The sequence below is a fragment of the Haliaeetus albicilla genome, chromosome 26, assembly GCF_947461875.1.
Source record: "Haliaeetus albicilla chromosome 26, bHalAlb1.1, whole genome shotgun sequence".
Taxonomy (NCBI): domain Eukaryota; kingdom Metazoa; phylum Chordata; class Aves; order Accipitriformes; family Accipitridae; genus Haliaeetus; species Haliaeetus albicilla.
In genome coordinates this window covers 2,409,335-2,437,123 of record NC_091508.1, presented here as the reverse complement: position 1 = coordinate 2,437,123, position 27,789 = coordinate 2,409,335, and the positions used below count along the sequence as shown (strand labels likewise).

General features: G+C 57.5%; 1 protein-coding gene across 1 annotated transcript; it reads left to right on the top strand.

Annotated features, from left to right (window-relative positions):
• MAPKAPK2 (MAPK activated protein kinase 2) lies at positions 1 to 27,789 on the top strand. Its single transcript, XM_069772146.1, has 10 exons — positions 1 to 490; positions 21,342 to 21,481; positions 23,172 to 23,236; positions 24,020 to 24,099; positions 24,208 to 24,334; positions 24,750 to 24,825; positions 25,013 to 25,137; positions 25,446 to 25,531; positions 25,822 to 25,902; positions 26,201 to 27,789. Exons 1-10 carry the CDS (start codon positions 236 to 238, stop codon positions 26,342 to 26,344), a joined length of 1,179 nt encoding a protein of 392 aa, XP_069628247.1. The 5' UTR covers positions 1 to 235; the 3' UTR covers positions 26,345 to 27,789.

Below are 27,789 nucleotides of genomic sequence, written 5' to 3'. Positions count from 1 at the left end.
AGGAGGAGGGAGGAGGAAGGAAGGAAGGAAGGAGGAGTCGCCGCCGCACCGGAGCGATCGCTCTTCTCGGGGCCGGCGCGCACCGGCGGGGGGCGGCGGCGGCGGCGACGCTGCTTCACCCCCCCCCCCCCCCGCCCGCCTCCATACCCGCTCCCCGCCCCCCCCCCCCCCCCCGTTCCCCTTCTCCCCACCCGAGAGTCCCGGAGCCCGCCCGGCGCGGCCCGCCCGCCCCGCCATGCTCTCCGGGGCTCCGCCACCGCCCGCCGGCTTCCCCAGCCCGCCGCCGCCTCAACCCCCGCCGCCCCCGCCGCCCGCCGCTCCCCCCCACGGGCCGCCGCCGCCGCCGTTCCCGGGGAAGGGAGGCCTGCAGATCCGGAAGAATGCCATCACGGACGACTACAAGGTCACCACGCAAGTGCTGGGGCTGGGCATCAACGGGAAAGTTTTGGAGATCTTCAGTAAGAAGAGCGGGGAGAAGTTCGCTCTCAAGGTGAGAAGTTGGGGGAAGGTTTGGGGGGGGCTGCCCGCCGCGGTGGAGGTGGGAACCGGGGGAGCGGACGGGCGGGCGGGCGGCCCCGGGCTGCCCCCGCCCCGCCGGCGGGCTGCGGAAGGGGCAGGAGGAGCGGGCAGAGCCGGCGCTGCCTGACAGTGATGGAAGATGTCTGCTGCGGGGGGGGGGGACGGCGGGGGGGCCCGGGAAAACGGGCAGCGACAGCGGGAACCGGCCGCGGCGGAGCCGGGCGGGACAATGGAGCCGGCTGCTGCCCGTCCGTCTGTCCCGCCGGGCTTTAATTTATTTATTTTTTTTTTTTTTTCCCCCCCCCCCATTAAGAGCACCGAGACGTGGCTTTCCGGCTTTCTAATGTGAAATGAAACGAAATGACATCTCGGTAGCGTGTCTGGGGGGGTTCGGAGCGGAGAGGAGCCCTCGGCCTGGCCGGTGTCACCCCCGTGGGGTTCACATCTCAGGATGCAGGGTCCGTGTCTCAGAACGTGGGGTTCACCCCAGGGGGTCCGTGTCTCAGAACGCAGGGTCCGTGTCTCAGAACGTGGGGTTCACCCCAGGGGGTCCGTGTCTCAGAACGCAGGGTCTGTGTCTCAGAACGTGGGGTTCACCCCAGGGGGTCCGTGTCTCAGAACGCGGGGTCCATGTCTCAGAATGCAGGGTCCCAGAATGCGGGGTTCGTGTCTTGGAACTTGGGGTCCACCCCGTGGGGTCCGCATCTTGGGATGTGGGGTTCGTGTCTCAGAATGCAAGGTTCACCCCATGGGGCTTGTATCTCAGAACGCATGGTCTGCGTCTCAGAATGCAGGGTTCATGTCTTGGAACGTGGGGTCCACCCCGCAGGGTCCACGTCTTGGGGTGCAGGGTTCGTGTCTCAGAACACAGGGTTCACCCCATGCGGTCTGCATCTCAGAACATGGGGTTCATGTCTCGGAACGCAGGGTCCACCCCGCAGGGTCCACGTCTTGGGACGCAATATTCGTGTCTCAGAACGCGGGGTTCACCCCATGGGGTTCGTGTCTTGGAATGTGGGGTTCGTGTCTTGGAATGTGGGGTTCGTGTCTTGGAACGTGGGGTTCGTGTCTCGGAACACAGGGTTCACCCCCGGGGTCCGTGTCTCGGAACGCAGGGTTCCCTGCGTGGAGCCGCTCGTAGCACTTTGCGTAAACGCAGGCAGCTGCCCGGGTGTCCCTGTTTGATGGCAGGTCTCTCCTGGCTCCAGCCGTACGGAGCGATGTGTAATACCGAGCGGCTGTCATCCCCCAGCTTCAGACAGGGAATATTTCATTGTTATTGTATTTACTCATCGTCCGTAACTTGCTTCTGTTTGAAAGACGCGTAGATAAATAGCGGCTGCAAAGGTGTATTTTAGCACACGCTAGGTGATGCCATGGTTTCCTTGTTTTCAAATGAGCTTTTTGAGCGAAGCGGGGAGCGTGTCTCCCATGCCGGGGGGACTTGGGGAAGTTTGAATGGATTCATGACACGCCGAGCGCGGCGCTGGGTGACGCGGGTACAGGCAGTCTGCTCGGCGGGAGCGCCGTGTTCTCTAGCATCGATGCAATTTGCGCCCACGCGTGAGCTGTTCAAACCCACGGCGTTACCCTGAGAACTGCGAAGGCTAAAAAAACCCCACCTAAATCCGTAACCCCCACCTCTTTTGTTTTTAGTGCTGCCCATCTGTTGGTATCTGGGATTCCTAACCTGAATGAATGAATGAACGAGGGGCTTTGGAGGCACAAGTCGCGCCGCAGGGGTGGCGGCGTCAGCAAGGGACGGTGCTGAACGCCTGTGATTAAGTGGGGGGGGTCAGTCGAGCAATAAAAGTTTGACTTTTCCTTCGGAAACGCAGGCATTTCTCCTGAGCCGCACCGCGTCATACTCCAAGATGACATGTATTGTCATCTCGTTTGGCTGCAAATTAGTGAAAACCTCTTCTGTCTTGACAGACGGGCTCCTCCTCGCTTCTGCGGTTGACTCACGTGTTTAAAGTGCAGATTCCAGCACTTCCCTTTTGCGCCCCTGAAAGGGGAAGGATGGCACGAGGAGACCGACCGCCGGCGGTTCCCCTCTGCCCCGGCACGGGTGGGATGGTGGGTGCCTGGGGTTGGTGCCGTCACCCTGCCCGGACCAGAGCGCGGGGCAGCCGCTGGGGTCAGGATTTGGTGCCGTGAGTCGTGTCGGTTCCTTAGCCGGGTTGAAAAGCATCCTGGAGCACGGGACTTTGCGTTGTAACGTAGGAGGGTGGCGCAGAGTGTCTGCGCGGCTCTCGGAGGGTGAGGTGTATTAGATGCTGAATCGCTGTTTTGGAAAAGCGTTGGTGGTTTTCCCTGTCCCCTGTCCCGGCCTCTTCACACATCCCTGCCGGGGGGAGAAGAGTTCAGCTGAGTGGTTGGACGCGTCTCTGGCTCTTCAAAGAGCGGCACAGCTGCTGCTGTGATTCCTTCCAGCACCTCGAAAACTGCTACGCTGTGAGTTTGGGCTCTTAGACGAGCCGGTGCGTACCTGGCTTGCCCTGGTAAGCGTGAGCTACAGGCTTGGGTTATTTGGTTACGATATTTGGACTGAACTGCCGAGCCCAAACATGGTGGGGGTGATGCCTTGGACGCGATGCGTGCTGACTTCATCCCCTCCTCTGGTACGCAGCTGGGATAACGCCTCTGTTAGAGACCTGCGGAGAGGTATTTGGATCTGAATTACTCATGGACTGCATCAGTGTGGAAAGATGACCTAAAGCAGGATCCGCAGAAGTGATTGCATCGAGTTGTCATGTTTCAGATGATGCTTAAAAGAATCCTGATGGCCCATCGCCAGAAGCCACAGCTGAAATCTCTCTGTGCTGCCTGCTTTGGTTGTGCAGCAAACCTTTCCATTTGGAACATTGCTCTTTACATTTACTGTTCCAAAATCTTGTTTAATAATGCAAACTTCCACTGGAGGGAAACAGTTGTGTCTCTCCCTGACATTAACGGTGTCTTCTGGTTACGTTGTGCTTCCTCTTGGATCATGAGCAACTATTTATTATGTTGTTAAACCTCTTTCTCGCAAACTGAGAGATGCATTTAGGTTAGGGTTTTGCTGAGAGTCACTTTGCTTAAGAGAACTTTTCAGTGCTCCAGGAGAGTTTGAGCTTGGAGACAGTGTTCCAGCAGCAGTGAAAATGTTACAGCCAATTTTCTCCTCCTTCCAGTCCAATAGTCCGTGACAGAGACGCATCATTAAATAAAATGGTGCTGCGTGTGAGTTAATGGATGGTAGTTTTGTTTGCTGTGTAGTACCTAGGTGAAAACAGGAGATATTCCTTGACTTTTCTTATAGATCATTATTGTCTATTTTGCAGTTTCCCACCCCCAATTTTATTTTATTTTTTGGTACCAAGCAATACCTGAAGTGTGGCATCCCTGAATTAGCTGGTGGGAAGCAGGCCACCGATGGTCCCGCTCACCCATGACCTGACTCTGTTTGATGCGCAGTGATTTACTGCAGGGTGGGACCATGAAGTCCGTGGAGAGGTGATGAATGGAACTGAAATGCGAGGTTTAGGTGTTTTCTCACCCCTTTCTTCCTTGTGCCTTGGCGTGATTTATTATTAGGCAAAATTAGGCTTGTAATTTCTGTAAAGCCTGCTGTATGTAGGTCATGGTTGACCTGACTTGGCGTTGTTCGTTGTGGTCAGGCTGTTGGCATTAGTGACGCAGGCTGCGACAGTGGGGCTGGGAGCGAGGTCTGTCTCGCCTACTGCAAATTCCACTTTTAAGACTAATCTTTAGGCAAGATACTGGGTAGATGGCTGGCTGCCTGAATTTGGTGAGGAAATCACAGGTAAGCCAGACCGGAGAGTGGGGACTAGTAATGGCAGGTGGCGAGTTTTTCTCCATCACGCGCGTCACTCAATAGAGCTCTTTGTGGAGCAGGTTTCCCTTAAAACAAATTAACAAACCTCACTCCTAACCCCAACTTCAAAGCAGGAAATCCTCACCTGGATTGGTGAGCTTTGGAAGAGCTTCCCAGGGCGGTGGAGGCTGCTTGCAAACTTGCCCCCTCTCTGGCAGCCCTGTTTCTGGAGCATCCTCGGTGCTTTGGGGCATGTTTGCGAAACACTCTCAGTCTCGCTCTCAGCCTCATCAGATAGTCTGTGAGCGATGGTTCCTCTGATGGAGAAGGAGGAAGGAGACCAGTACTTTTGCGGTTTATTATTCTTCCAAGATACCTGGCGTGGAAATAGGGCAGGCATCTTGTAGCTGATAACTGAGCGGCTTTGTGGATGAGCGTGTTCGTGTAGCTGGTGGCCTCGTGCTCTCTCTGCTGTCATGGCTAGGGTGTTTTACAGAGATGTTTAGAGGAGCAAAGCACCCTGTTTCCCATGGCTTCCTGCAGCTTCATTTGAGACCAAATGCTTTGTCCCCCAGAACATCCAGCTGGAAAAATAACTCCTAAGTGATGGAGTAGATGAAGATCCTGGGCTCACGCTCCTGGGAAACAGCTCTCTGTGTGTCTGCTGTACTTCTGCTCCTCTCTCAGTGGGGGGATTTCTTTTTTTTTTTTTTGAACTCTACCATGTATTTTATATAATCAAAAATGTCTTTGCTGTGGTGTTCTGTGCAAGCCGTGGTTGAAAAGCTGTGGAAGTGTAGTGACATCAGTGGGGCTTTTCCAAGGCAGTGGTTTATTATCTCATTGACCAAAGGAGTCTACTGACTTGGGGTTTGAGTTTGTTTAAACAATTTAGGATTTGCCATAATCTCTCCTAAATACATTACATGTTCTGAGCAGTCAAACCGACGACTGAGATGGGCTGATAATGGCCTGGGAGCAGGGACTCGGTTTTTGCTTTGGCACGTGCTCATCAAGTGGTGGGGCTCTTCTTAATAATAATCTGATGCCATCAGCCATAGGTCTTGCAAAAGAAGATCAGTATTTCCCACGTTTTCAGAGGTGGGGAACTGAGATGCAGTGATTTACTGAAGGTCTTGCAGCCCATCAGAAGTGGTACCAGACTTAGGAGCTGAGCTACTTGCTCTGGGATGAATCCTTCACGGGCAGCAGGACAAAAATACAGCCCCTGTGTGTGTGATTTCACAGCTGAATGCAGCCAGGTAAAATGATTATTTTATCATTCACACTAAGCAACCACTGGTCTTCAGTGAGGTTTCTGCCATCTGCCAGCGCACACGTCGGGAAAGCCCCACGTATAGGACAGTGCTCGTCTGCTGGGCTGTGGAGGTGCTGGCTCTGCCTCGGGGGAGCGAGCGGTGCAGAGCAGGCGCTGAGCTTTATCAGACACGTGCTGCCTATTCCAAAGCATTTAAAGCAGTGTATAAATAATAATTTGAAGCTGTGCAGACTGAGAGCCAGGTCTTCTGGCGCATTTGCTGGGCGATGGGTAGGCACCGGTGATGAAAACTCCCAGAAAGTTCCGCCTGGGAAGCCTGAAAGAGCGGGTTGGTGACTCCTCTATTCCCAGAAACCTCCAGGATGTGGTCTGGGATCTGATGGGATGGATGAACTCCGGATGGGCGATGCCGGGCTTGCAGGACGGTGCAGGTACATGGGAGGCATCCGGAGGAGTGGCTGGGTCGGAAGCGGCACGGAGAGCAGAGCGGCTCTGGGTTTGGTGTCTGGCATCTCCTGAGCCTTCGTGGTGGGCTCGTGTGCCCCACACCGGGGTGGTCCGAGGGCTTTGCAGCAGAGGCAGTAGCTGATGCTGTTTTAAAACCCATCCCTTTGCTGGAGTTTGCACTGTCTGCTGAGAAACTGGGAGGAAAGAGCCCTCCTTCACGAAGAACCCCTTTCCTCCTGCTAGCTCCGAACGTAACCGGCTTCCCGACCTGCAGACGGCCCTCGCTCGGCCGCCCGCTGCAGAAGTCAGGCTCCTCTCCAAGCACAACTGGCCCCGCGCGTCTGGCCTCAAGTTGCAGCATTCAGGCAGCATGACCTCACCTCCTGGTTTCCAAGAATAACGTGCTGCCTCCCCTCCGCCGCGCCGGGGCTGTCTGCAGCGGGCGAGGGCGGCTGCCGCAGCCCGGCACGGGCTGGTTCTTGGGACCCCGCTTTTGCCAGATGCCCCCAGGCAGCCCCATGTGTGCCCCACGCCGTTCGGCTCCTCTGCCCTTTTTGTGGGCAGGGGTGCGGGCAGCAGAGACGGGGCTGGAACTGGGAGAGGGTCTTCGGGACCCGGCTGAGCGCGCCGGCTGGTTTTGGAGGAGGGAGGGTTTGGGGGAGTGGATCCGTGAGGACCAGGGCAATCCCTCCCCACCAGCTCCAGAGGCTGGTACGGGAACGCAGCTTTGCCTGACCTCTCCCCAAGAAACCTGTTTCGAGCCTGGGCAGTCACGTTGAGTCAGCGTTTCAGCGTGGTCCAGAGCTGTTGAGCATCGTGGTCATCTCTGGTGCTGACACTGGTGTTGGGTTTTAAAAGCCCCTGAGACCTGTATCCCACTGAAAGTGGGTCCCGTCCCCTCCATGGATCCTCCTCGTCTTTCGTGGCTGCAGGATGCTAAGATATATTCTTCTTTCAGCTCTGGCTGGCACGAGGACTGTGTGCGTGACCGGTGCCTGGAGGCTCATTTTTGAGAAGGTTCTCGTCTCAGCGGCCGATTCCCCTACGGAGATGGACGGGGAGCAGCGCGCGGGGGTTAGAGCAGGGCACGCAAGAGCAAGTCTGAATGCAGAGAGCTTTAACAGCCTTTTAAGCTGTTGTTTCATTGTACCTCGTGGCTGAGTCATTTCGAAGATTTCAGCCTTTTAAGATCTTACCAATTTGAGGTAGGGATTATAGCAACTGGCAGGTTTAATGGTTGCATTAACTTGCTGTTTCCTTTGTGGCCTCGGGAAGGGACTAACGGCCGCTAGTCTCTGCGTGTTGGTAGATCCCCCTGACCCGAGAGGACCTGAAACACGAATTTTGCTGGAGATGCTGTGAGCCACAAAAATGTCATTCGGGTAGGGTGGTGGGACGGTACTTGCTGTCAGGAGGGGGATACAGGATGGGGTGCCAGCGTGGCTCCTCTCTGAGCGCTGCTGGGAGCACGCGGAGCTCCGCTGTGTCCGTCTTTGGTCTGATGCTGCCGGGGAGGACGACGGCATCTTCCCGTGAATTAAGGTGTTACGTCAGCACGCTGCTTTGCTGTGACAAAATATGCTCTCCCAGCGGAGAGGGCAGGTGAGCACGCTGGCTCAAGCGGTCTGCAGCTGGCACAGCGTTTGCCGTCATATGTAATGAGATTATTTAAGCCACTGGCGTCAGGGCTGCATGTGATTATGTGCCTGGCTGTCCAGCGAGCTGTAGCCTAAACTAGAGATAAAGTTCAAAACGCAAACCCAGATCTGAATGTTCCTGGGGCGCCCAGCCAGGCTGGGACTTTGCAGCTCTGCCCGTGCTAGATATCCTTACCTGGTTTGGGCTATAGATTCGGGATCAGTGGAGGGATGGACTCCTTTCTTTCGTCATCATAATTAACTTTGCTGCCTTGCTTTGTGTGCCCCTGGCTGCAGCCACCTCCCCTGGGTGCCCCTCTTTGGTTCAACCTCTCCCTGGCCCCAGAAGAGGGGGGTAAGTCGGGCTCGGGGTCGTCATTGCCATACGCCTCTCACGCTGGAACGGGCTAAATCTGTGTAACGGCAGGTCGGGGCTCTGTGCTGTCCCTGTCCCAAGGGCTGCAGCACCTCCTGGGTTTCTGTGGGGCAGACACGGGTGGGAGCATCTTCTGCTGAGCGTTCAGAAATGGAGCGGCCGCTCTGCCCGTCTGCTGTCCTCCCGGCGTCCTCTGGCCCTGGTACGCGGCACCGAGCTAGGGCAGCCTCTCGGAAGGCTCCTTTGGACCTCCTGCCAAATGTGTGTTTTCGGGGAAATGCGGCTGGAACGCAAGCTGAGGCTGCTGTGGAAATTTGGCAGCGCGTCCCGTCAGCCTGCAATTCCAGTAGCCGCAGCTCGTCGCTCCTCGCGCCCATAGGTGTGGGTGGGAGCCGGGTCCCAGTGGCACTGCCCCGGGGTATCTTGGCTGGGCTGGGGGGAAAGCAGATGCAATTGGATCCAAACAAACCAGAAAGTATGCGTGTTACCCTCAGCCTAATTTAACAAAAATAATAAATAAAATAAAAAGCGAGGGGGAGGTGGTCTGGTAGCAGGGATATGTTTTTGTTTTCAGTAGTAATGACAGCCTTATTACATCTACCAGCTCAGCGTTGAAGAACAATTTTAACTTCTTGTATTTCCGCTTGTTTTAGCAAAAAGCAGGGGCTGTGCTGGCTCTCAGGTGGTGCCGCTGTGGGTGTCGGCAACCTGTCCTCTGCAGAGTGCTGGCTCCCGTAGCCACCGCTTTCAGATACGGCCAGGCTGCAGGAGTCATCGTCGACTGTAACAGCCTCCTCCGGCCAGCCTGGTTCCCTCCAGGCTCTGGTGTGACTCCCTCTTCCTCTTCAGCCATTTCGCAACCTCGCTGCCCATTGCGCTGGGCAGATTGCTAAGAAAACCGGGGCGGCTCTTGCCTAAGTAGCTCTGCCGCGGTGCTGGGAAGGGCAGGCTTGCCAGGAAGTTTAAACCCAGGTTATCTGCTGGAAGTCACGGGAGCCCACAAATCCGGTGGGTTTGGGTGGATAGCTCCCGTGCCTCGGGCAGAGCAGCCTCGACGCGGGGGCATGGCTGTTTTGGGGAGCCTGGGGGTGTTGCAGCCCTTGGCTGGGCACCTGCCTGGGCTCCGGGAGAGGACATCTTCCTCCTTGCTGTCCCAGGAGCTTGGAAGAGGCTTGGAGAGACCTTTGCTTTTGTCCTCAGTGCTTTTCCCTGCAAGGAACAACCCTGTTCCTGGAGTGAGGGGCTCTGTGTTTGTGTTGGAGCGGGACTGGTGATATCTCCCTCTTTGTCTCCTCTCCCACCCTGCTTATTCCACTTCGGGGTTGAAACTCCCAGTATCTTTTGTTGTAAGGAAGAGTTGCTGATAAAAAGCAACTCTCTGCCGGGATGAGAGATGCTCTGTGGGTGGTGGGACTCAGCAGGGAAGCACTCCAGGTCCTTGGGGGTTTTTGGAAGTGTCCTGATGCTCCTATTCCCCAGCTCCTCACTGCTGGAGGAGACGGCCAGCCTGGCCTCGGATGCCTGTCGTTAGAGATGCAAATAGTGGACTGATGAAGCCTGGGTGAGTAAGATGCTGGGGAGTTTATGAACGGATTAAAATGTGGTCTTTGCATGCTGCTGAGCAGCAGCTCCGGCGCCTGCAGGGCAGGAGGGCTGGGAGCTGGAGCTGCTCGCCGGGAGCTCCGGAGCAGGTCTATGGCTCGCGCCCTTCACCGCCGTCTGGAAGAGTTCACAGAAGATGACGTCCTCGGTGGGCAGTGCTTTTGGCTGATATTCCTGTTTCTGGGCATCAACTCAAGGAACTGCAGGGCAGGGAGGGCTCCAGCCCTGTGGGGTCCAGCTAACGAGAGCAAGGAGAGTTTTCTGGCTGTTCTCGGTGTAGCCAGTTAACTCTGTTTTGCTGGGCTCTGGCAGTAAGGGCAGCCTGTGCTTGGCAGGTCAAGCACCTCTGGCTTTTACCAAAACATCCTTTTCACATTTCTTTCTCCCCAAAGACTGCACTGAAACAACCAGAACGTCACTGGAAGGAGGGTTCGGCTGGGACCTGGTGGTGTTGCCTCGAGGGTTTTAGTGACTTAACTCCAAACTAGCGATGAACATCTGGCTGTTGTACCCACCTCGAATCCAAACCCTCCCAGCAACCTTGGAAAGAGCCTTAAACCTCATTGCGAAAGAGGTGGGGGTAATGCAATGGGGGTGCCATCCATACAGGCTGCTGAAGACTTAATTTCTCTCTCTCCCTTAGGAAACGGAGGCTCTGGTGACTCGAGGCATTGCTCCAGGCTTTGCAGGGCCACAGGGGCTGTGGCGATGCCAGCGCTGCTGCTTACCAGTGTGCTCCAGTCTGCTGGAGGGATTGTACTGGGAAACGTGGGGGCTGCTGGAGCCCTCGGGTGGGCGGGCGGCCGAGCCGTACAAAGGCTGGCCTGTCTGCTCTTTGGCTCCCCCCAGCCCTAAGCCCTTTTTGTGAATAAGTGGGATTGAAAAAGCTTAAATTCATACAAAGCAGGATCCAGGAGCCCCCAGCTTCCCCCTGCCACCCTGTGCCCTGGGGCTGCCTCTGCTCCCCCAGGGGCTCCGGTTAATGCTGCCCTGGGGTGAGCTGGTGACTGTAAAGCTGTCTGTTGGGTGAGGTTTCTTTTTAAAGGCTGGGTATGGGATGCCCAAGATGAACAGCCTGGCTTGCCAGGGGAGCAGCAGTAGCTGCAGGAGTAGGGTTTTTTTTTTTGTTAGTTTGTTTAAATGGCCCTGCTTTTATCCTTTTATCTGCTTTCTGTTCTAATCTAACAGGCAAAAGGCATCCAAAGCGCTCGCTTTCTGTTGTACTTGGTAAGAAATCAAGGAGCCTGCTGGTAAACACTGTCTAGCAATGGGGTACTGGGCATCCGTGGGAGGATCAGCAAACCTTTTCCAGAGCGCGTGTGTTTTTGCTGTATATTGAAAAGATGTGAGAGCGTGAAAGCTCTGCTATTGACCCCTTATTCTGTGCTGTTGTCTGTTGGGCAGCACCTTTTAATGGGAGATACTGGCATTTCCCTCTTGGTAACACCAAGGGGGTGAAGGCAGGTTTCTCCTCTGATGGTGTTTTCGGAGGCACGTGCACCTAGGCGCTTCGTGATGAGTTTTGCACGCTTGTTGGCTGAGTTGAGGTATTTTGAGGTTACGGTGCTGACTGAGACGCTGGTGGTCCGGGCTCCATCCGGGCTTCACCAAACCTCCCGGGCTCTGGGACCGTGCGGCTGCTGCCAACAGATGCCACAGAGGCTCTCGGGGCTGCCGAAAGCCTCCAGGGAGCTAATAATAGCCACCGTGTCCTGAGAGCTTTAACGAGGTGCCAGCAGGATGCAAAGAAGGTTGTGGGTTGGTTTGTTTGTTTGTTTGTTTGTTTTTTTTTAAATAGAAATGCAACTGTGTTTTCCTCCCAGCTGAAGGAGCCTCAGGATGGCTGGTGCAGAGGGAAGAGGGGCTGGTGGAGGAGGAGCACCCCGCTCCGGGTTATGGGGTGGCAGGAGGCTCTCGGCCTTTCATTGCATTGCTTCAAGGCCCAGGATTTCCCCTAAAATACTAACGGCTGTGGTGCGCAAAGTGGGAGCGCATGACCATAGGTAGTGTCGGGTCTCGAGTCTGGAGCGTTGCTTGGCTCTTAACCCAGGTGGGTTCACTGCAGATGGGTGGTCGCACCAGCTCTTCGGCAGGTCCTGTTACACGCTGAGGATGCTTAACAGCCGTGTGATGGGAGGAGGAGGAGGAGGAGGAGAGCAGCCTGCGGTGCAGGGACAGCCTCGCCAGCGCAGGGCGGCTGCAAGTGAGAGCCGGGAGCAGCTCTGCCTAGGGGTGATGGCGGAGGAGAGGGTGGTGGGTGACTCGTACCCCCGAAAGGCTCTTAATCACCCAGCGGGGTGCAATCCTTCCCTTTCCCTTTGCCCCTTCATTAGCATCCCTTCTCGTTAACGGGTCTTGCTGTGGGTCAGCTGCAGCAGCCCCTCTCCCTGCCCCGTACGTGCCGGAGTGCCGTCTGCCCCGTGCATGCCCGGGGGTGGGCTCGTGCACCCTGCTGCATCGGAGCTGGCTCCACTGGAGGTTTTACATCTGTTGTGCCATGTCGGAGGTGGAGGGAGCAGCACCGGGAGGAGGGTGGTTGGTGGCTGCGGAGCCCCTGCCTTGCCTAGCACCCTGCATAGGCAAAGGCGAGTGACGAAATCCCCATGTCGCTCCCATCCTGGCCTTTCCCTGCACAAAACAAACCCCGCTGTCGACAAAAGCGGGGGCCACCCAGCACGGGAGCTGTTTATCTCGCACAGGGAAGAGCTGCAGTCCCTGGCAGCCTCCAAACCGCTTTGGATGTCGTGCCTGGTGCAGATTCACCGTGCAGGAGCGCGATGCCAACCCCTTAGACTGGCACCGCTCGGGTGCCTCCAAGGTTTCGTGTTGTGGGTCCCGACTGCCGGGGGATGCTCCTCTCCGCAGGGATCGCCCGGCGAAGGCAGAGCTGCTGCCTGCGGGGCACCGCAGCCAGGGGTTGTGCATCCGTGGCCTCATCTCAGGAAGGTGTTTGCTGTGCCCTGGTGTTGACAAAGCCCGTGACGAGGGTGAAACTCTATTAAGTAAACATCTGGGGAAAGGACAGAATGACGCAAAATGTGCTGTTGTCACCGAGCTTTGAGGGCGCGTAAATGAAACCCTCCTCAGGCTTGGTGCTGGTGGAGGAAATGCATCCTGAGGCCGTACAGCTTCCAGCGCCGGGGGGAGTGGTGCTTCCAGAGTGGTTGCCCTCGATGCGTCTTTGTGTTTTGGTTTGGGTTTTTTTCTTATTTAAATATATATATATATATTTTAATAGATACTTATTTACACAGCTCTAAGATCTGTGTTGAAAGGCAGCAGGCAGGATCGCTGGGCTGGGAGGGGGTGGCAGCCGCCCGTCTGTCCCACGGAGGGTCCTGCCCATGGCTGAGCCCTGAGAAACTTCATTTTTGTGCAGAGCATGAACCCAGGAGCTGCCGGGAAGCAGCGGGTGTTTGGGGGCTTCTGGCAGGGCTTCACGGCTCCTCTGCTCGCAGGCATGGGTCTGGGCGGTCTGAGCCTCTCCCCTAAATCACTTCCAGCTTAAAAGTAAGGAATGGGTGGGCATGTCTAAAAATAAAAGCAGTTCTGGGATGTAGGTGTGGAGGATCCCCTCCCGAGCTGTCCCTGGGGCCAGAGGTAATGGTGAGGCTGGGCAGGGTTGTCCCCAGGATTGCTGCGAGGCTGATGGAGCAAGGGACCCAAAAAGATGCTTCGAGCGCCCGGTGCCGTCCGTGGGCTGCGTGGCGGAGGCTGAGCCGGTCCCTCTGACCTGCGAGGAAAGCCCCCGGCCACGGTGCAGAGGGCTGGCGGACACGGCACTGTACCGTGCCTGGGAGTGAGGATTCCAGTGTGATGATAAGGGCTTTTTTCAATTTGTGCCTGCAGGAGGGAAGTGCAAAGGACATAGGTCAGCGCTGAGTTAATGGTTTACATTAGTGTTTACTCCTGTATTAATCGCGCCTGCGCATATCAACCACTTCCTATCATAAAAGCACATATGCGTGCTTTTCCGTTCACCAGCTCGCCAGCTCCGGTAGGAAATCTGGCAAGGGATGGGGTTTGGGGAGGGGTGGGAGGAGGAGCTGACCCCGGCCCCGAAGCTTTGCGAGGAGGCAGCAATAAAGGGGTTTGTGCGTGGAGCAGATCCGCTGGCCACAGCCGTGTCTCACATGAAGATATCCACCCCTCCCAGGGTTTCTTATTTTCCTTTTGCTTTGTATTGTGCAGATAAAAGGCCCTGGCGGCTGCAGCGTGTCCTTGGCGGGGGCTGCAGTGGAGGTGCGGGGGGATGCGGTGGTTTATTTTGCAGAGAGGGGTCCCTGAGCATCCCCCCACCCCAGGGCAGCTGCCTCCTTTCTCCACTCAGATCTCCCAGCCCGGCATCACAGTGGCTCCCAGTGGGAAGCGACATCTCACATTTTGGCCGTGACGCCCCCCCTTCCTCGCTGGATTCACGAGGAGGTCCTGGCCAGTGTGATGGCTCCATTGCTCTGGCCAGGTCTGCTCCTTGGGACGTCCCAGGGTGTCCCCCAGTGTGGCAGGACCATCACTAGTGCCTGGGCTGAGATTTTGGCTCCTCATGCCAGCTCCGGTGCCTCCTGGAGAGACGAGCATCGCGTGGGTCACCAACACCCAGTGCTGCTGCTGATGTACTGGGAGAAGGATGATCCCCAAAACAAAAACCTGGGACTGAATGGGTCCCTAAATTTGCTTTTCTTGCATAAGTGAGGCCGAAACTATTTATTTCTCTTCATTAAACACCAGCTCCAGCCTGCTGCCATGAGTCAGCGGGGATGCTTCATGCTGCCGCCTTGTTGCCATTTACCTGCTTTGACTTTTCCCATGAGTTTCGCAGCCCCCTCCCGCCCGCTGCCTCCCCGTCCCCTCCCTACGCCCTTGTCCCCAATGTCCCCACCACGCTGGTGGCCCTCGGCATCCAGGGCACCGCTCCTGGTACCCGCTTTGGAGCTTCATCTCCTTGAAATCAACGTGCCAAGAATTTTTTTTGCTGCTGGGCAATGGGCTCTGCGAAGCGGGGCTGCCTGGGGGGCAGCGCCCCAATTGCATGGGGGGGCACGGGCCCCTGGCAGGTGGCTCTTATTTAAACCCAGGCCTCTCTTCTGCTCTTCGCCTTTGTGTGCCTGGAGAGGCTTTTGTTGCAGCCTGAAAAGGCTGAATAGCTGCAGCATCTGTCGAGGGGAAGAGCGGGGCGAAGAAAGGCTCAGCAGATGCCCTGGGGAACGGGGCGGGGGGGGACTGCAGGGTGGGGGGTCCCGAGCATCCCCCGGTGGGCATGGACCCCCGTGGGAGCTGCGGGCAGGGGAGCGGGCAGCACACGGGGCACGGAGGGTTGTGCAAGCGTTGGGTCTCCTTGTGAAAGCGTGGTGCAATAGCCACCTCTTCCCTCGCCCCGTTTCCATCCTCTGCCCCATTGCAAAATCGCCCACAGGAGCAGAGACAAGGCTGCCCGCTCCGACATCTGCCTCCGTGAGCGTGCAAGCAGCTTCTGGGGGGGTTTTTAGCTCGCCCCTCGCGCACGCAGCCTCTTCACGCCTGGCTTATTGCTTGTCTTGGGCCGTGCAGTGGGAAAGCTTTCCCTGCGCCTGCCGCGGTGGCTCCGGGTCTTCCTCCCAGCGCTCCGATAATTCAGACTCGGAGAATGCGGCCAAGCAGCTCGAGCGTGTGTGTCAGTTCGTGTTTGCTCGGCCCGAGTTGCGTCTCCAGTCTTGCTCCCCGTTTGCAGCTCTGTCTCATCTGAGTAATTCTCTCTCGCTGGGACGCTTTTTCCAGCCTCTCCATCCTCCCTGAGGCAAGTGAATGCGGAGGATGACCTTTTGTTCGCAGCGGTGGGGGATGAAGCCGCTAATGCACGGAGCTGGCTGCGCTCGTGTCCTGCCCGAACCGATGGCACCAGCCGCCATCCCTCCAGAAGGCTGGTACTGTCCTCTCGCCTTGCAAACCGTGAGGCTTGGATGAAGCCATCTCCACCAGGGATCAGCAGCCACACTTCTAAATAAATAGTCACCCCGGCACGGCAGGCTGGGGCACGCTGCGGGACCCGCGCGCCGCTCCTCCTCCAGACGTGTCACCTCTGCTCTCCGGCTTTCCCTGGGCAAAACAAACGTGAGGATGAGGCTTTTGCCTGCTCTCTTGCGGCTTAAAGCTCTTCAAGCAGGGCCCGTCTGTGTCTCCGTGTGCATGGGCAGAGCAGAAATGATCCCCAGCTTAGGAAAGTTCCGTCGCCTCTGAGCGCTGCTGGTCGTAGTGGATGTAAGCAGCGGGGATGGGGTTAATGTAAAGGTTTATATAAGAGCCACGATAATGTGGGGGAGGTTTCCTGAGCTGTACCTTTCCTTGTTACTGCATTGTGACCAAACCACAAATTTCCCTGCGTTTGGTAACATAATTCTTCTTACAGGCTTTGGGACTCGTGATTTTATTTCTCTTCTGGAGTTCGTAAGCAGTAAAAGTGGAACAAAGCTTTGCTGCTTCCATGCCCTTGTGCTGCTTGCTCCCTCCCAAGCGTCTCCAGCAGAGGCTGGAGCAGCTTCGGGACTGTGGGGCGATTAACCTGGGGGCTCCCCAAATGCACTGGCATTAAAGGCAGAAAAAAGACACGTGGGTGAGGATCAGCTTAATTCAGGTCCCCCAGCGCTGTGCCTCATCGGGCGGGCGCTGGGGACCGGCAGCAGGGTGCGGGGGGTGAGGGGGCTTTGCCTTCCTGACGCTGCGAGGTGGGAACAGCATGTGCAAAGCATCCAGCACCGGCTCGACAAATGTGCTAAGCAGCCGATGCCAGTTGGCAACCAGTTCGCATGGAAAGATTAGAAGAGGCAAATCTTTTGAAGAGATACCTTTTTGCTTTATTAGGAAAAAATGCTCCTTGCCCTGTGCTAGCCCGGCCAGGCGAACCCGGAGCCCGGGTGTGCAATACAGGCAGGGGAACCTCTGCTTTGCTTCCCTGCTGATAACTTGGGAGGATGATAGCCTGCCTTTCTTCACTGTAGCTCTATTTTTATTGCAACTTAAGAGGAGTTTATTTTAACCCCCGTGGTGCAGACGGGTCCCGAGGGGAGCTCCTCGGGGTGGCGTGGGGCATGGGCACGCTCCTGTGGGTCCCGTTGCAGGCGGTCATCCGAGGGGTGGTTGCTGCACAGGCAAGGCATGCAGCGTGTGCTGCTGTGCTGGGAACCGAGGTGAATCGGATCTGATCAAAATACACGTGGAAATAAAAATACCCTGCCTGCAAGAGCAGCTGGAGCGCCTGGGGTGAGTGTGGAGCCAGAGCAAAGAGGGGCAGCCCTGGAAAATGAACAGCTTGGTATGTGCCTGATCCTCAGTTTTCATGGAAATTGCCCGTGGGAGGTGAGTTTTCCCTTGCAAGCTCTTGGACAGGGATGTCTTGCCAATCTGAGCGATCGCGGTCTGTTCTCATGGCTCACCAAGGGGCAGCAACCGTTTGGGGCTGCAGTGGCACCCACGGCGAGTAGCAGTGGGATGGGGTCATTTGGGGTGTCCTGCCGTGCCGGTGGAGGAGGGAGCTCCCTTTACAGACCTGCTGTGATTCATGGCACGCCATCCCGGGAGGAGGAGGCGAGGCTGAACCAGTGGTGCTTGAGGGAACGTGAGCGTGGGTGGCTCCAGCCCCCTTGTTTTCTCCAGTATCTTCCTTCATTTGAGCTCATTTTCGATGACCCAGTAGAGCGGCAGGGCTGGCTGGAGCCCGCTCGGTTTGCAGCCCTGTTTCTTGCACCGCAAAGGCAGCTTGCCAGGGTTTGGGTTAGGTGCGTGGGTGATGCCCACCTGCAGATGCCCCGATGAGCTGTTTTGTTTTCAGGAGCTGCTTCCAGGGCTTGTCTTTCAAAGGTGGTGAAAAGCTTAGAGCTGCTGCAGGAGCCCGGGAAGAGCCTTTGCTGCTGGGGGGGTCCCGAGCACGTAGGGGCTGGGCTGTGCCGTCCACTGACGGGGCCGGTTTCAGAGCCCTCAGCTTGAGGGTTTTAGTGAAGCTAATGAGTGTGTTTAGCTTTGCACGTAACTAATTTCTCTCGCAGCGTGTGATGGCTCCTGGGGGATCTGGGCTGAGCCAAGGCACAGGATGGCAGCAAGTGCCGTCTGCCAAAATCTCGGAGGTGTCAAGCTGCTGCAAGGAGAGCTGAAATACGGCTGAAACGCGGCTGAAATCTGAGTTTCCTCTCTAATTGCGATGAGGGTGGAGCGGCCCTTTTCCCTGCTCTCCCTCCTTTCCTGCGGGTAGGTGTCCCAGTGGGAAGCGGAGACGGGACGGTGCAGGGCCCTGGGGTGGCACAGCATTCCTGGTTGTCCCCTGTCCCGTGTAGTGCCGAAGGGATACCTGGCCACGGAATTGCTCTCTGACGACGAGAGGAGGTTCGGAGACCTGTGCTGGCTGCAACCACCGTAAAGGGAAACGCACGTCAACTCCTCTGTGCCCGAGACCCGGTTTTGATCGGAGGGGGTGGCTGAGCCCCCTCTGCAGCGCTGCCCTTGTCCCGGGGACACTTGTGTAACTCGGGGATCCGGTTACTGCCCGCTGCGGTGCCCGGGCTGCTGGGCTCAGCTGCTGCCTCGGTGCCAGAGCTCTCTGCTCCGGTGAGAGCGAGCAGGTAGTGCATCTGGAATAACGAAGACTTTGGTCTCCAAGGAGCCCTCCCTTGGAAGGGAAACGGGAGGTAACAGAGGGGGAAAAGCTGAACTGAGCGCAGCTGTGGGCTGTCAGGGGTTTCTAGCAGGTTGTCCGTCTGCTGCCGTTTCCCCTCTGTGAAGGGTTAAGTCTGGTTGTGTTCCGGATTACTGCGGTTGCAAAATCTCCTACTTCTGAAGCGGGTGGGAGGGGACAGTGACCCCAGGCTGGTACCCTCAGCTGGGGTGGGATGGGGGCACTTCACCCTTGCTGAACCTCAGGGAAACCCAGGGTGCTTTTCCCATCCCAGCCTCCTCGCTGCAAGCCAAGAAATATAAATCTTGTTGCAGCCGTAGGCTGCCCTGGATACCGGAGCTAAATCAGGGACTTGGGCAGCGTTCCCACACACCCCCAAATACGTTCGATGTGGAGTTCCCGTGACCGGGGCGATGCCCGTCACGCCAGGACATCACCCACCGGTGGTTTCACTGCTGACTGTGGTCGAGGAGGGAGCGGGAGGGAAAGTCGTTGGCTGCGGGAGCTGTCGGCTGCCACCTAAAGAAGGGAAACCGGTGGAAGTGCTGCCATGCCCGGACCAGGAGCAAACGGCGCTTTCCCACCCCAGCGCCGTGCTCCGTACATCCCCGGCTGCACGGGGTGCTGGGGGCCGGTGCTTGGTGCCGCGGGCAGGATGGAGGTTGTGTGGGTGCGACGGGTGATGCCGGGCTTGTGGGTTGCTTCTACCATGGTTTGGGTATCGCCGTGTCCCTCCTGCATCCCCCTGCGGTGGTAATGGCCATCCCCACAGAGCCTCATTGCATCCAGCCTTCAGCTCCCCGTCACTCCGCTGTCACCTGCCACCGGGAACATTTCCTAAATAGACCAAATCATTCTCTTAATGAGGTTTAATCTGCTCTGCTCCCAGCCGGGTGAGCAGCCCGTCCATCCCATCGCTGGCAGGGGAGCGGAGGGAGGCCGGCTGGTGGGGCGGCTGAATTGCAGCCGGCGTGTTTTGAGAGCGCTGGGGCAGTTGTTTGCTCGCCTGCAGGTGCCTGAGTACAAAAGCAAACGTCAGGGCTGTGCTGGTACAGGTAATCGAGGCTGCTGCCTCCTAGTTCATTAGGTACACAATTAAGCTCCTCTAAAAGCACTCTGAGTGACCTCTAAAAAAAATTGGATGTGTATTTCTGTACATCTCCTGTTTGTCTTGTGTAGAATGATGTTAACTGTCTGCTTCCTGCTGTTCAATTTTCCCAGCGCGTAATTACAAATTGTTTTTTTCTCTCCAGCTTCCTGGCTCCCCACGCCAGGCTCTTCGGAGCGGAGCTGCAAATAGCCAAGCTTTAATCCAGGCCCCTTCCCTGCCTGCGCGGCTGCTGGGGGGGCTGGCACTGCACTTGCTTACGGCTTCGGCATTAGCAGGATCCGTTTTTTAGGGTAATTAAGCAATAGAGGAGCGAGGAGGGGCTGTCCCACCTCCTGCCCTGTCTTCCTTTCGCCCCACGGCTGTCAGTGCAAATGATGTAGAACGGTTGTGCAAAGGGTGGCTTGGCTGCTTTGGTCTTCACGGAGCTTCCAGGTGGTTTGGTGCCAGAAGCCGCCCCATACCCCATCCACCAGCGCGGGTTTCCTCCGTGCCGGGAAGCAGGAGAGCCGAGGAGGTGGGAGAGGTGTGACCAAAACCCCCGTAACGGGGTTACGGGTGGGTGGCTGAAGCACGCATCCCGTTTATCCCTTTCCCTGTGGCAAAGGGCAAGCGCTGTTGCAGGCAGGAATGCAAATTGCCGTTATTCTGCCAGGGCTCACGCGAGCGCCGTCAGCAAGCGTTTCATTTATAAACAGGCAGTGTGCGTCTTTTGGGGCTGCAGCAAGCGTTAACCCTTGTTCTTGTGAAATCCCTCCTGGGGCAGAGGGGTCCTTGCCATGCGCTGGGCACCGTTTCGGGTCCTGCCAGGCCAGCGAAGCATCCCGGGGGCTGATGCTCTGCCGCTCGTCAGCTGGGCGCTCGCCTTCACCCAGCAGCCCCGGGAGCTTGGCTGGGAGAGGGCAGAGGGGCAAAAAGTAGATTTCTGTCTCTGTCTTGGTAAAATGACCAAACCCGCTGTTTCGTGCTGATGCACACGAGGGTGGGATGCCTTTCCACGTGCCCCTGCTCGCTGCTGCACCGAGGTGCAGACCTGCTCCGGGGAGTTTTGCTGAGCCCGGCCCCAAGAGCTGCCGGAGACAGGAAGGAAAATGAACTGTGCTCAAGATAGACACGTTTGTTGCTCTATGTTTAGGAGTGTAATAATTAAGGCTGGTTGTTTATCCTGACAAACATGGTAATTAATAGTCTGTGGCAGACGAGCAAATCCTTCCTGCACCTGGGAACTGTGAGTTGTCTCTGGGAAGGGCAGGGGCCTCATTAAAGAGCTGCTGCCGCTTGTGAGAAAAGCTGCTATTTCGGGAACATCTGGCTGTTTGCTTTGTCCCCTCCCCAGGCACGCGTGGCTGGGCGCCGGCGGCTTCTGAAGCTGCGGTGAGGGTGCTTTTGTGCCCAACCTGTGCATAAGGGCACAGAGCAGGGGGGTCCCACCAGCCCCCCGGAGCAGAAGGCTGGTGAATGGGAGGCGGTGGGTGGGCAGCGCTGGCAGGGGACTGCGGAGAGGGCAGCGAGGATGTTTGGTGGCACCCAGGGGTGCAGTGGTGTAGGCACTAGCGCGCAGAAGCTTGCTCATAAATGCGGTAGAAAGTCTTGCTGGCTGGTCGCACAGGCTGGCTGGGCACCAGGGAAGCATCTCAGAGGGCAGGGAGGTGGCAGGCAGCCGGGATAAACTTTTACCAACCTTGGAAAAGGAGGGCAAGAAGTTTATGAGAGCGGGCGGCTTCGCGCTGTTCCCACTAGATGGGGATGGAGGCATTGCGCAGAGCGCGCCGGAGCTCGCCCGCGGAGAGCACCCGCGCTTGGCCTTCGCCCTTGCGTCTTCTCTGGGTGGGCACCGTGCTGGGGGGGGTATCACAGCCCGGCTCCTCTTCGGTGGGGAGGCTGGGGGCTGATGGGGGTCTCGCTTCTCTCGCAGATGTTGCAGGACTGCCCGAAGGCCCGCAGGGAAGTGGAGCTGCACTGGAGGGCATCGCAATGCGCGCACATCGTCCGCATCATGGACGTCTACGAGAACCTCTACCAGGGGAGGAAATGTCTGCTCATCGTCATGGAGTGGTGAGTTCCCATCGGCACCGCTTGCGGGTGGGCTCTCCCCGCAGGAGCACCCGCAGCCCCGCGGGGCGGTGGGGTGATGCCAAAAGGGGGGGGCGAGCACCTTCCTGCACCCCTGCTGGGGACCCTGGGGAGATGCGGTGCCGGGGGATGCAGCCTGCAAGCTGCAGGGATGCGAGCCCTGGAAGAGACGCTGCGTTGCTGGCGTTGGAGGGATGGTGGGAGCTGTGCTGGCTCTGAGTCATTCTGAAAACTCACTTGGCTGTTGAGAGGCTTCAGGCCTGTGGTTCTCGCTGCAGATAGATCATAACCAAACTCGCTTTGGCCATTGAAAGTCGGGGTAGGCAGCGGGTTCCTGGCACCCCGGCAGCCTGCGGTGGGGTCTGCTGGGCAGCGCGCAGCCAAGCCGAGCTGATGCATCTCTCGACGCCGTTGCACCTCCTGCAGCGGCAGTTGAGCGGCTCTGATTTGGGTAGATGTTTGATATAACCTGGGGAGGAGGAGGAATGAAGGGGAAAGTATTGAAACCACATCCCAACCGCAGCTGTGATTTGATGCAGCTTCCTTGCCAAAACCTCTCCTCTGGCAAGCCGGTAGGTTGCCTGGGGGGGCAGCGGGTGTAAGGACTGCCACGAACAGCACCGGGGCAGGCGGCACGGCAGCCGCCCGAGTGGCTCTTGTGTGGGAAGAGGCTTCTGAGAACCGTGCTAGGATGCTGGGCAGCCGGGGATGGGAAAGGTTTGTGCGGCACGTCTGCTTGCGTGGGAAGAAAGCGGTAGCTGAATGGTAGGAAACGAGTCCCCAGGGCAATGACAGCTCCCTGCAGTGCATCCCTGCGACGGGTCCCTGCTGTCTGAGGGATGCTCTGGGTGTAACGTCCTACACGAAGCAGCGTTTGACTCCCAGTATGAGCACGGTGTGTCTCCTCGCAAGCTCCGTGCGGCGGTTGGCCCCGGCGGCTGCGCGCTATCTGTATTGCAGATGTCCAGCGAATGTCAAGGGCGCTGGCTGGAGATGCTATCTGCACTGGGAAAGCCAGAAGCCGTTTCTGCTCGAGTTAGATAAGGCAGGGGCAGGAAGCACCGTTATCCCTGATCCCACCCCTGATCTCTCTGGGAGCCGAGTTTTTCCTTAGGGTACCTGGGGAGCCTTTGGCTGGGGAGGGAACCGCGCCAAGGTTTCCACGGTCCTTCTCCAACACCTTGTGTGAGAGCTTGCTCTGCTGCAGGGGGATTCAGGCTCTGCCTCCCCCGTCCCATCGGTGAGCCCATCTCGGCGCCGCTGACACCTCGCCTGTGCCACGATCTTTGCTCAGCACTTCTGCGTGGGGTTAGCATGCCGGCGAGGTGGTTGGCTTGTGAACTAAACGAGGCCAGGCGTGCTGGGAGCGCTCTCGCCACTTTCGAGCCACGTTTGCTGTCTTTACTGTAAATGTGTTTCTGTGGGCTGGTGGGGAGACCACGTCCGCTTGCACCCGGCATCTCCTCTGTCAGCACGAAGCCTCTGCCCTGCTCATTTCTGGAAGGAGGAGGCTCTGTAACCCAGAAGCACTGACCCAAGGGCTTGGGTGAAGAAGGGCTTCGTTTCTTGCTGAGCTCGTGCAGCTCCTGGCTGAGCATCGGAGGTTTCGGTACCACTTGTGCCCGTGTGAGACGGATGCCGCAGCATCTAACGCCTCGTGCTTCTCTTCCAGCTTGGACGGCGGGGAGCTCTTCAGCCGAATTCAAGACAGGGGAGACCAGGCCTTCACAGAACGGGGTACGGAGCCCGCGGGTACCTGGGCTTTCGTCTTTGGATGATGTCTTGATGTTTATAGGAGTGTCTTTGGTCCAGCTCATTCCCTCAGTTGCTCTTTTGAATCCTCAGCAGGGCTTTGCACTTGGGGAATGAGGAATGGGGGTGCAAGTAGCCCTGCTTTTCACACTCACTTGAGAGCAGGGTTAGGGAATGTGTTCTCAGCTGCCCCTGCACCCCGTCCATCCCGCTCCAGCACAGGCAGGAGCTTCAGCGACCTTCAGAAACACCTACCTCCCTCCAAAAATGAAGTCCAGGGGCTGTGGTTCTCATAGATCTCATTAATCTCATCCCCTCTGCTCCTGTGGCCAGGAAAAGTGTCTGCACAACCTAAATCCTGAGCCCATCGCCCTTTGGCTTCCCACCCTATGGGGAAAGCCTTCCCAGCTGGTTTCCCTGCAGATTTGGGGTCCCTAGCAGTGCTGGGGGCTGGGTCAGCCCCCCCCACCCCAGAGTCAGCCCCAGCTCGGGGCTTGTGTGGTTGGGTATTGGGGTCAGAGGCTGGAGCCTGCCCCATCCTTTCTCCTGGGAGCTTCTCTGCCGTTTGCTGCAGGCTCCTGACCTGGAGATGGGTGCTGGGGGGGGCCCTGCTTGGAAAGGGGATTTCAGGTAGAGGAAACCCCTTTGGCCTCAGCCAGGCTCTTTGGCCCCTGGTTTGAAGAGTAACCCAAGGAGCAGTGCTCATTGTAACTTGCTTATAAGGGCTTCTGATTTTTATTTTTATTTTTTTTTTTTTTGCTGCTTCAGAGGCTTCAGAGATAATGAAGAGCATTGGGGAAGCCATCCAGTACCTGCACTCAATCAACATTGCACACCGGGACGTGAAGGTACCGTGCTGCATGCTCGCCCGGCGGTGCTGAGCCCTGCTCGGCCCGTGGCATTGCCGAGGCTGCTCTGGCTTTTCTGCTCACTACTTCCTCCCTGTGTTTTCACAGCCGGAAAACCTCTTGTACACCTCCAAAAGGCCCAATGCTGTGCTAAAACTCACGGACTTTGGCTTTGCTAAAGAAACCACCACGCACAACTCCTTGGCCACTCCGTGCTACACGCCGTACTACGTGGGTAAGTGGCTGTGTGTGGGGGGGTCTGAACAACTCCCGTCCGGGATGCTTGGGACTGGGGGCCGCTTTGGGTGCGGGTGGGTGCTGTGGTTCACCGCTTGTTGGTGCGGGGCAGGATGGGCTGCTCTGAGCACGGTGTCGGTGTGCACAAGCCAATATGTTTCCTACCCGTGCTGCAGCATCCCTGGTGTTGTGCCCCGGGGCTGCGGGGCAGCACCTCCCTGCACCAATCCTGCCTCTGCTGCCTGCACCGCCATGCCGAAGCCCACGCAGCAGCAGTGCTCGCGCTGCTCTGAGCAGGGCTGCCGAGACGGTACGGAGCTGCGGGCAGCTCTTTGACCGCTCCATGGGATGGTCAGATCCCTCTCGCCTGGTGCTGCCGCTTTGACTCAGGATTTTGTTTCTTTCTTTACCAGCCCCGGAGGTGCTGGGTCCGGAGAAGTACGACAAGTCCTGTGACATGTGGTCCCTCGGCGTCATCATGTACATTCTGTGAGTCTGACGGGTCCCGCTCCATCCCGCCGGGCTCGGAAGGGGGGGATGCAGCTCTCGAGCTCGTCTGTGGGCTAGCGGGGCTGAGTCTTCCCCAGCTGCACTGCTCCTGCTCCTGGCACTGCCCTGTGCCCCGTGGGTGCTGCCGGGGCGACGCGTTGACTGTCCGCTCCCTCTCCCGGTGCAGGCTCTGCGGGTACCCCCCCTTCTACTCCAACCACGGCCTGGCCATCTCGCCCGGCATGAAGAAGCGAATCCGAATGGGCCAGTACGAGTTTCCCAATCCCGAATGGTCCGAAGTGTCGGAGGAAGGTAAACGCGGTCCCCATGACAGCTTGTCCCTGGGCTGAGGTCTCCCGTTGGGGTCAGCCCTGCGTCCAGCAGCGCTGCGAAGGCTGGGGGAAGCCTGGGCATGTCATGGCTCGTCTCTCGGTGAGGCAGCAGCTTTGCCTCTTTGCTCAAGAGGCTTTTGCTCTGAAGGGTTTGACCAGGGTGAGGTCTGCGGCACGCAGGGGACGGGAGGTGTGTGCAGGCTGTTTTGGGGCTGCTGGCTCAGGTTGGAGTGCGGGGAGAACCCCCCTGGGACCTGCTAATGCCCAGCCCTCCGCAAATCCTTCCAGTTAAGCAGCTGATCCGCAACCTGCTGAAGACAGACCCGACCCAGCGCATGACGATAACGGAGTTCATGAACCACCCTTGGATCATGGTGAGTGCGGGGTTGATCGGGCAGCGGGATGGGGATGAGGATGGGGATGGGGATGAGGATGGGGATGGGGATGAGGATGGGGATGGGGATGGGGATGAGGATGGGGATGGGGATGGGGATGAGGATGGGGATGGGGATGGGGATGGGGATGGGGATGGGGATGAGGATGAGGATGGGGATGAGGATGAGGATGGGATGGGGATGAGGATGGGGATGAGGATGAGGATGGGATGGGGATGAGGATGGGATGCCTGCAGCTCCCAGCTCACACTCCTCCGCTCTCTCGGCAGCAATCCATGCAGGTGCCCCAGACCCCGCTGCACACCAGTCGTGTGCTGAAAGAGGAGAAGGATCTGTGGGAGGATGTGAAGGTAAAACCCTCCCTCCATTGCTGTCTGAAATGTTCTGCACCCCAGGTGCCATCTGGGGATGCTTCTGCCTTCTCATTGTAAACCGGGCTAATTCGGGCTCGCCGCGAGGGTGCTGGCTCCTGGGGAGATCTGTGCTCGGGAGGAGGCTGGAAAAATTGGCGGTGGGACACGGCCCCTGCTGCAATTTGTTCCCATGGGGGCTTGGAGGGGGACAGCTGCCCTGGGGGTCTCGGGGGGCTGGGGGCTGTGCCGGTGCAGAGGCTTTGCTGACGGCGTTGCCTGTGCCTCCTGCCCGCAGGAGGAGATGACGAGCGCGCTGGCCACCATGCGAGTGGACTACGAACAAATCAAGATCAAGAAAATCGAAGATTCCTCAAACCCTTTGCTGATGAAGAGGCGGAAGAAAGCAAACCCCACCGAGCCTGCCACGCTCCCCCACTGAGGGTGCCCCGCGCCCACCGGCCCTTGAGAAAGCAATAACTATATATATATATTTTTTAAGAAAAAAGACAAAAAGAGACAGACTGTTATATCAAGCGCATGGAAATCAGACATTTATACCAGACTAGTTATTTTTAGCTACTCACCTGTGTTTCTGGCCTTTCCGGAGCAGGCGGTAAAATCCCCCCGTCAGATCCACACGCTGCGGCCGGGGGTTTTGTCCTGTAGGTGAATGCCGCCGATAATTGGATTTTTTTTTTTTTTCTTTTGTGAAACAGTTTTGATTTTTATTTTTTTTTCCTTCCTTCCAAAGACATGGAAATTCCTGTGGTGACCTTTTTAGGGTATATAACGTATAAATATTTTTTAAAAACTACTGTAGAGCTGAAACCCAGACAGCGTGTTCCCTGCGTGGATGCTGGCTAGAGATGGGCTTTGGGCTGGGGAGCGGGTTGCGGGGGGGGACGGGGAAGGAGAGCTGCCTTCTCCCCCGTCCCGCTGCGCGTGGCAGGGCTGGCGTGGGGGGGTCCCCGTGGCTGCCGTGCTTCGCTGGCCAGGAAAACCGCTGCTTTTAAAGCACGGTAGCCAAAAAATCAGCCCCCCACCCCTCCCTGACCTGGAAGCCTTGGCTTTACCCAGCGGCGCGCAGGGCTCCCCGCCAGCACCGTCTGTGTCGCTGTCTGTCTGTACGTGGGGTGTGTGTCGTGTCCGTGGGTGCGGAGCTGCTCGTGGGTCGTGTCCCCCCCCCCAGCCCCGCCGTGGCCACCGCAGCCTGTACCTGTGCCTGGAATCTGGTTCTGACCTCAGGGGTGGGCAAAGGGGGGGGACGAGCAGGAGGCCAGTGCTCCCCGTATCCCCCCCCCCCCATTCTGCAGGGATGTGGGGGAAAGATGGTCCCCTGCCGCATCCTCCCCCCGTCACTCCCGCAGCCCCCAATTCTGGGGGAAATGCTGTGCTGGGGCATCCCCGGGGAAAAGCGGGTGGCATGGGGAGGGGGTGGAGATGGCGTGGGGCCCGGGACAGCAGCATTGCCCCCTCCCTGGCCGGGGCTGGGGGTCGTGCTGCTGCCCCCCCCAACCCCGGCATGGCTCCTGCTGAGGGGGCTGCTCCTGCCGCCAGCTCCTGGGGGGGTTGGGAGCGATCCTCTGCTCCCCGGGAGCAGGACGGCTGCTCTGAAGTCTTTAGTCCATGAATTATTATTATTATTATTATTATTTGTCACGATGTTTCACTGCGTTAAATGTGTTTGAATGGGGAAAAAAAAATTTTTTAAGGCAATGTTTAGTTTTTAGGTGATCTTTTAGACACTGTATGGAATTTTAATTTGTTTTAAAAACCGGTTTTTATCCCCCCCCCCCTTTTTTTTTTTTATTTTTGTCTGTTGGCTTATACTAATCTTCCCAGTCTGCTCTTCAGTCCTTTGGATTAAAGACACTTAATGCGTCA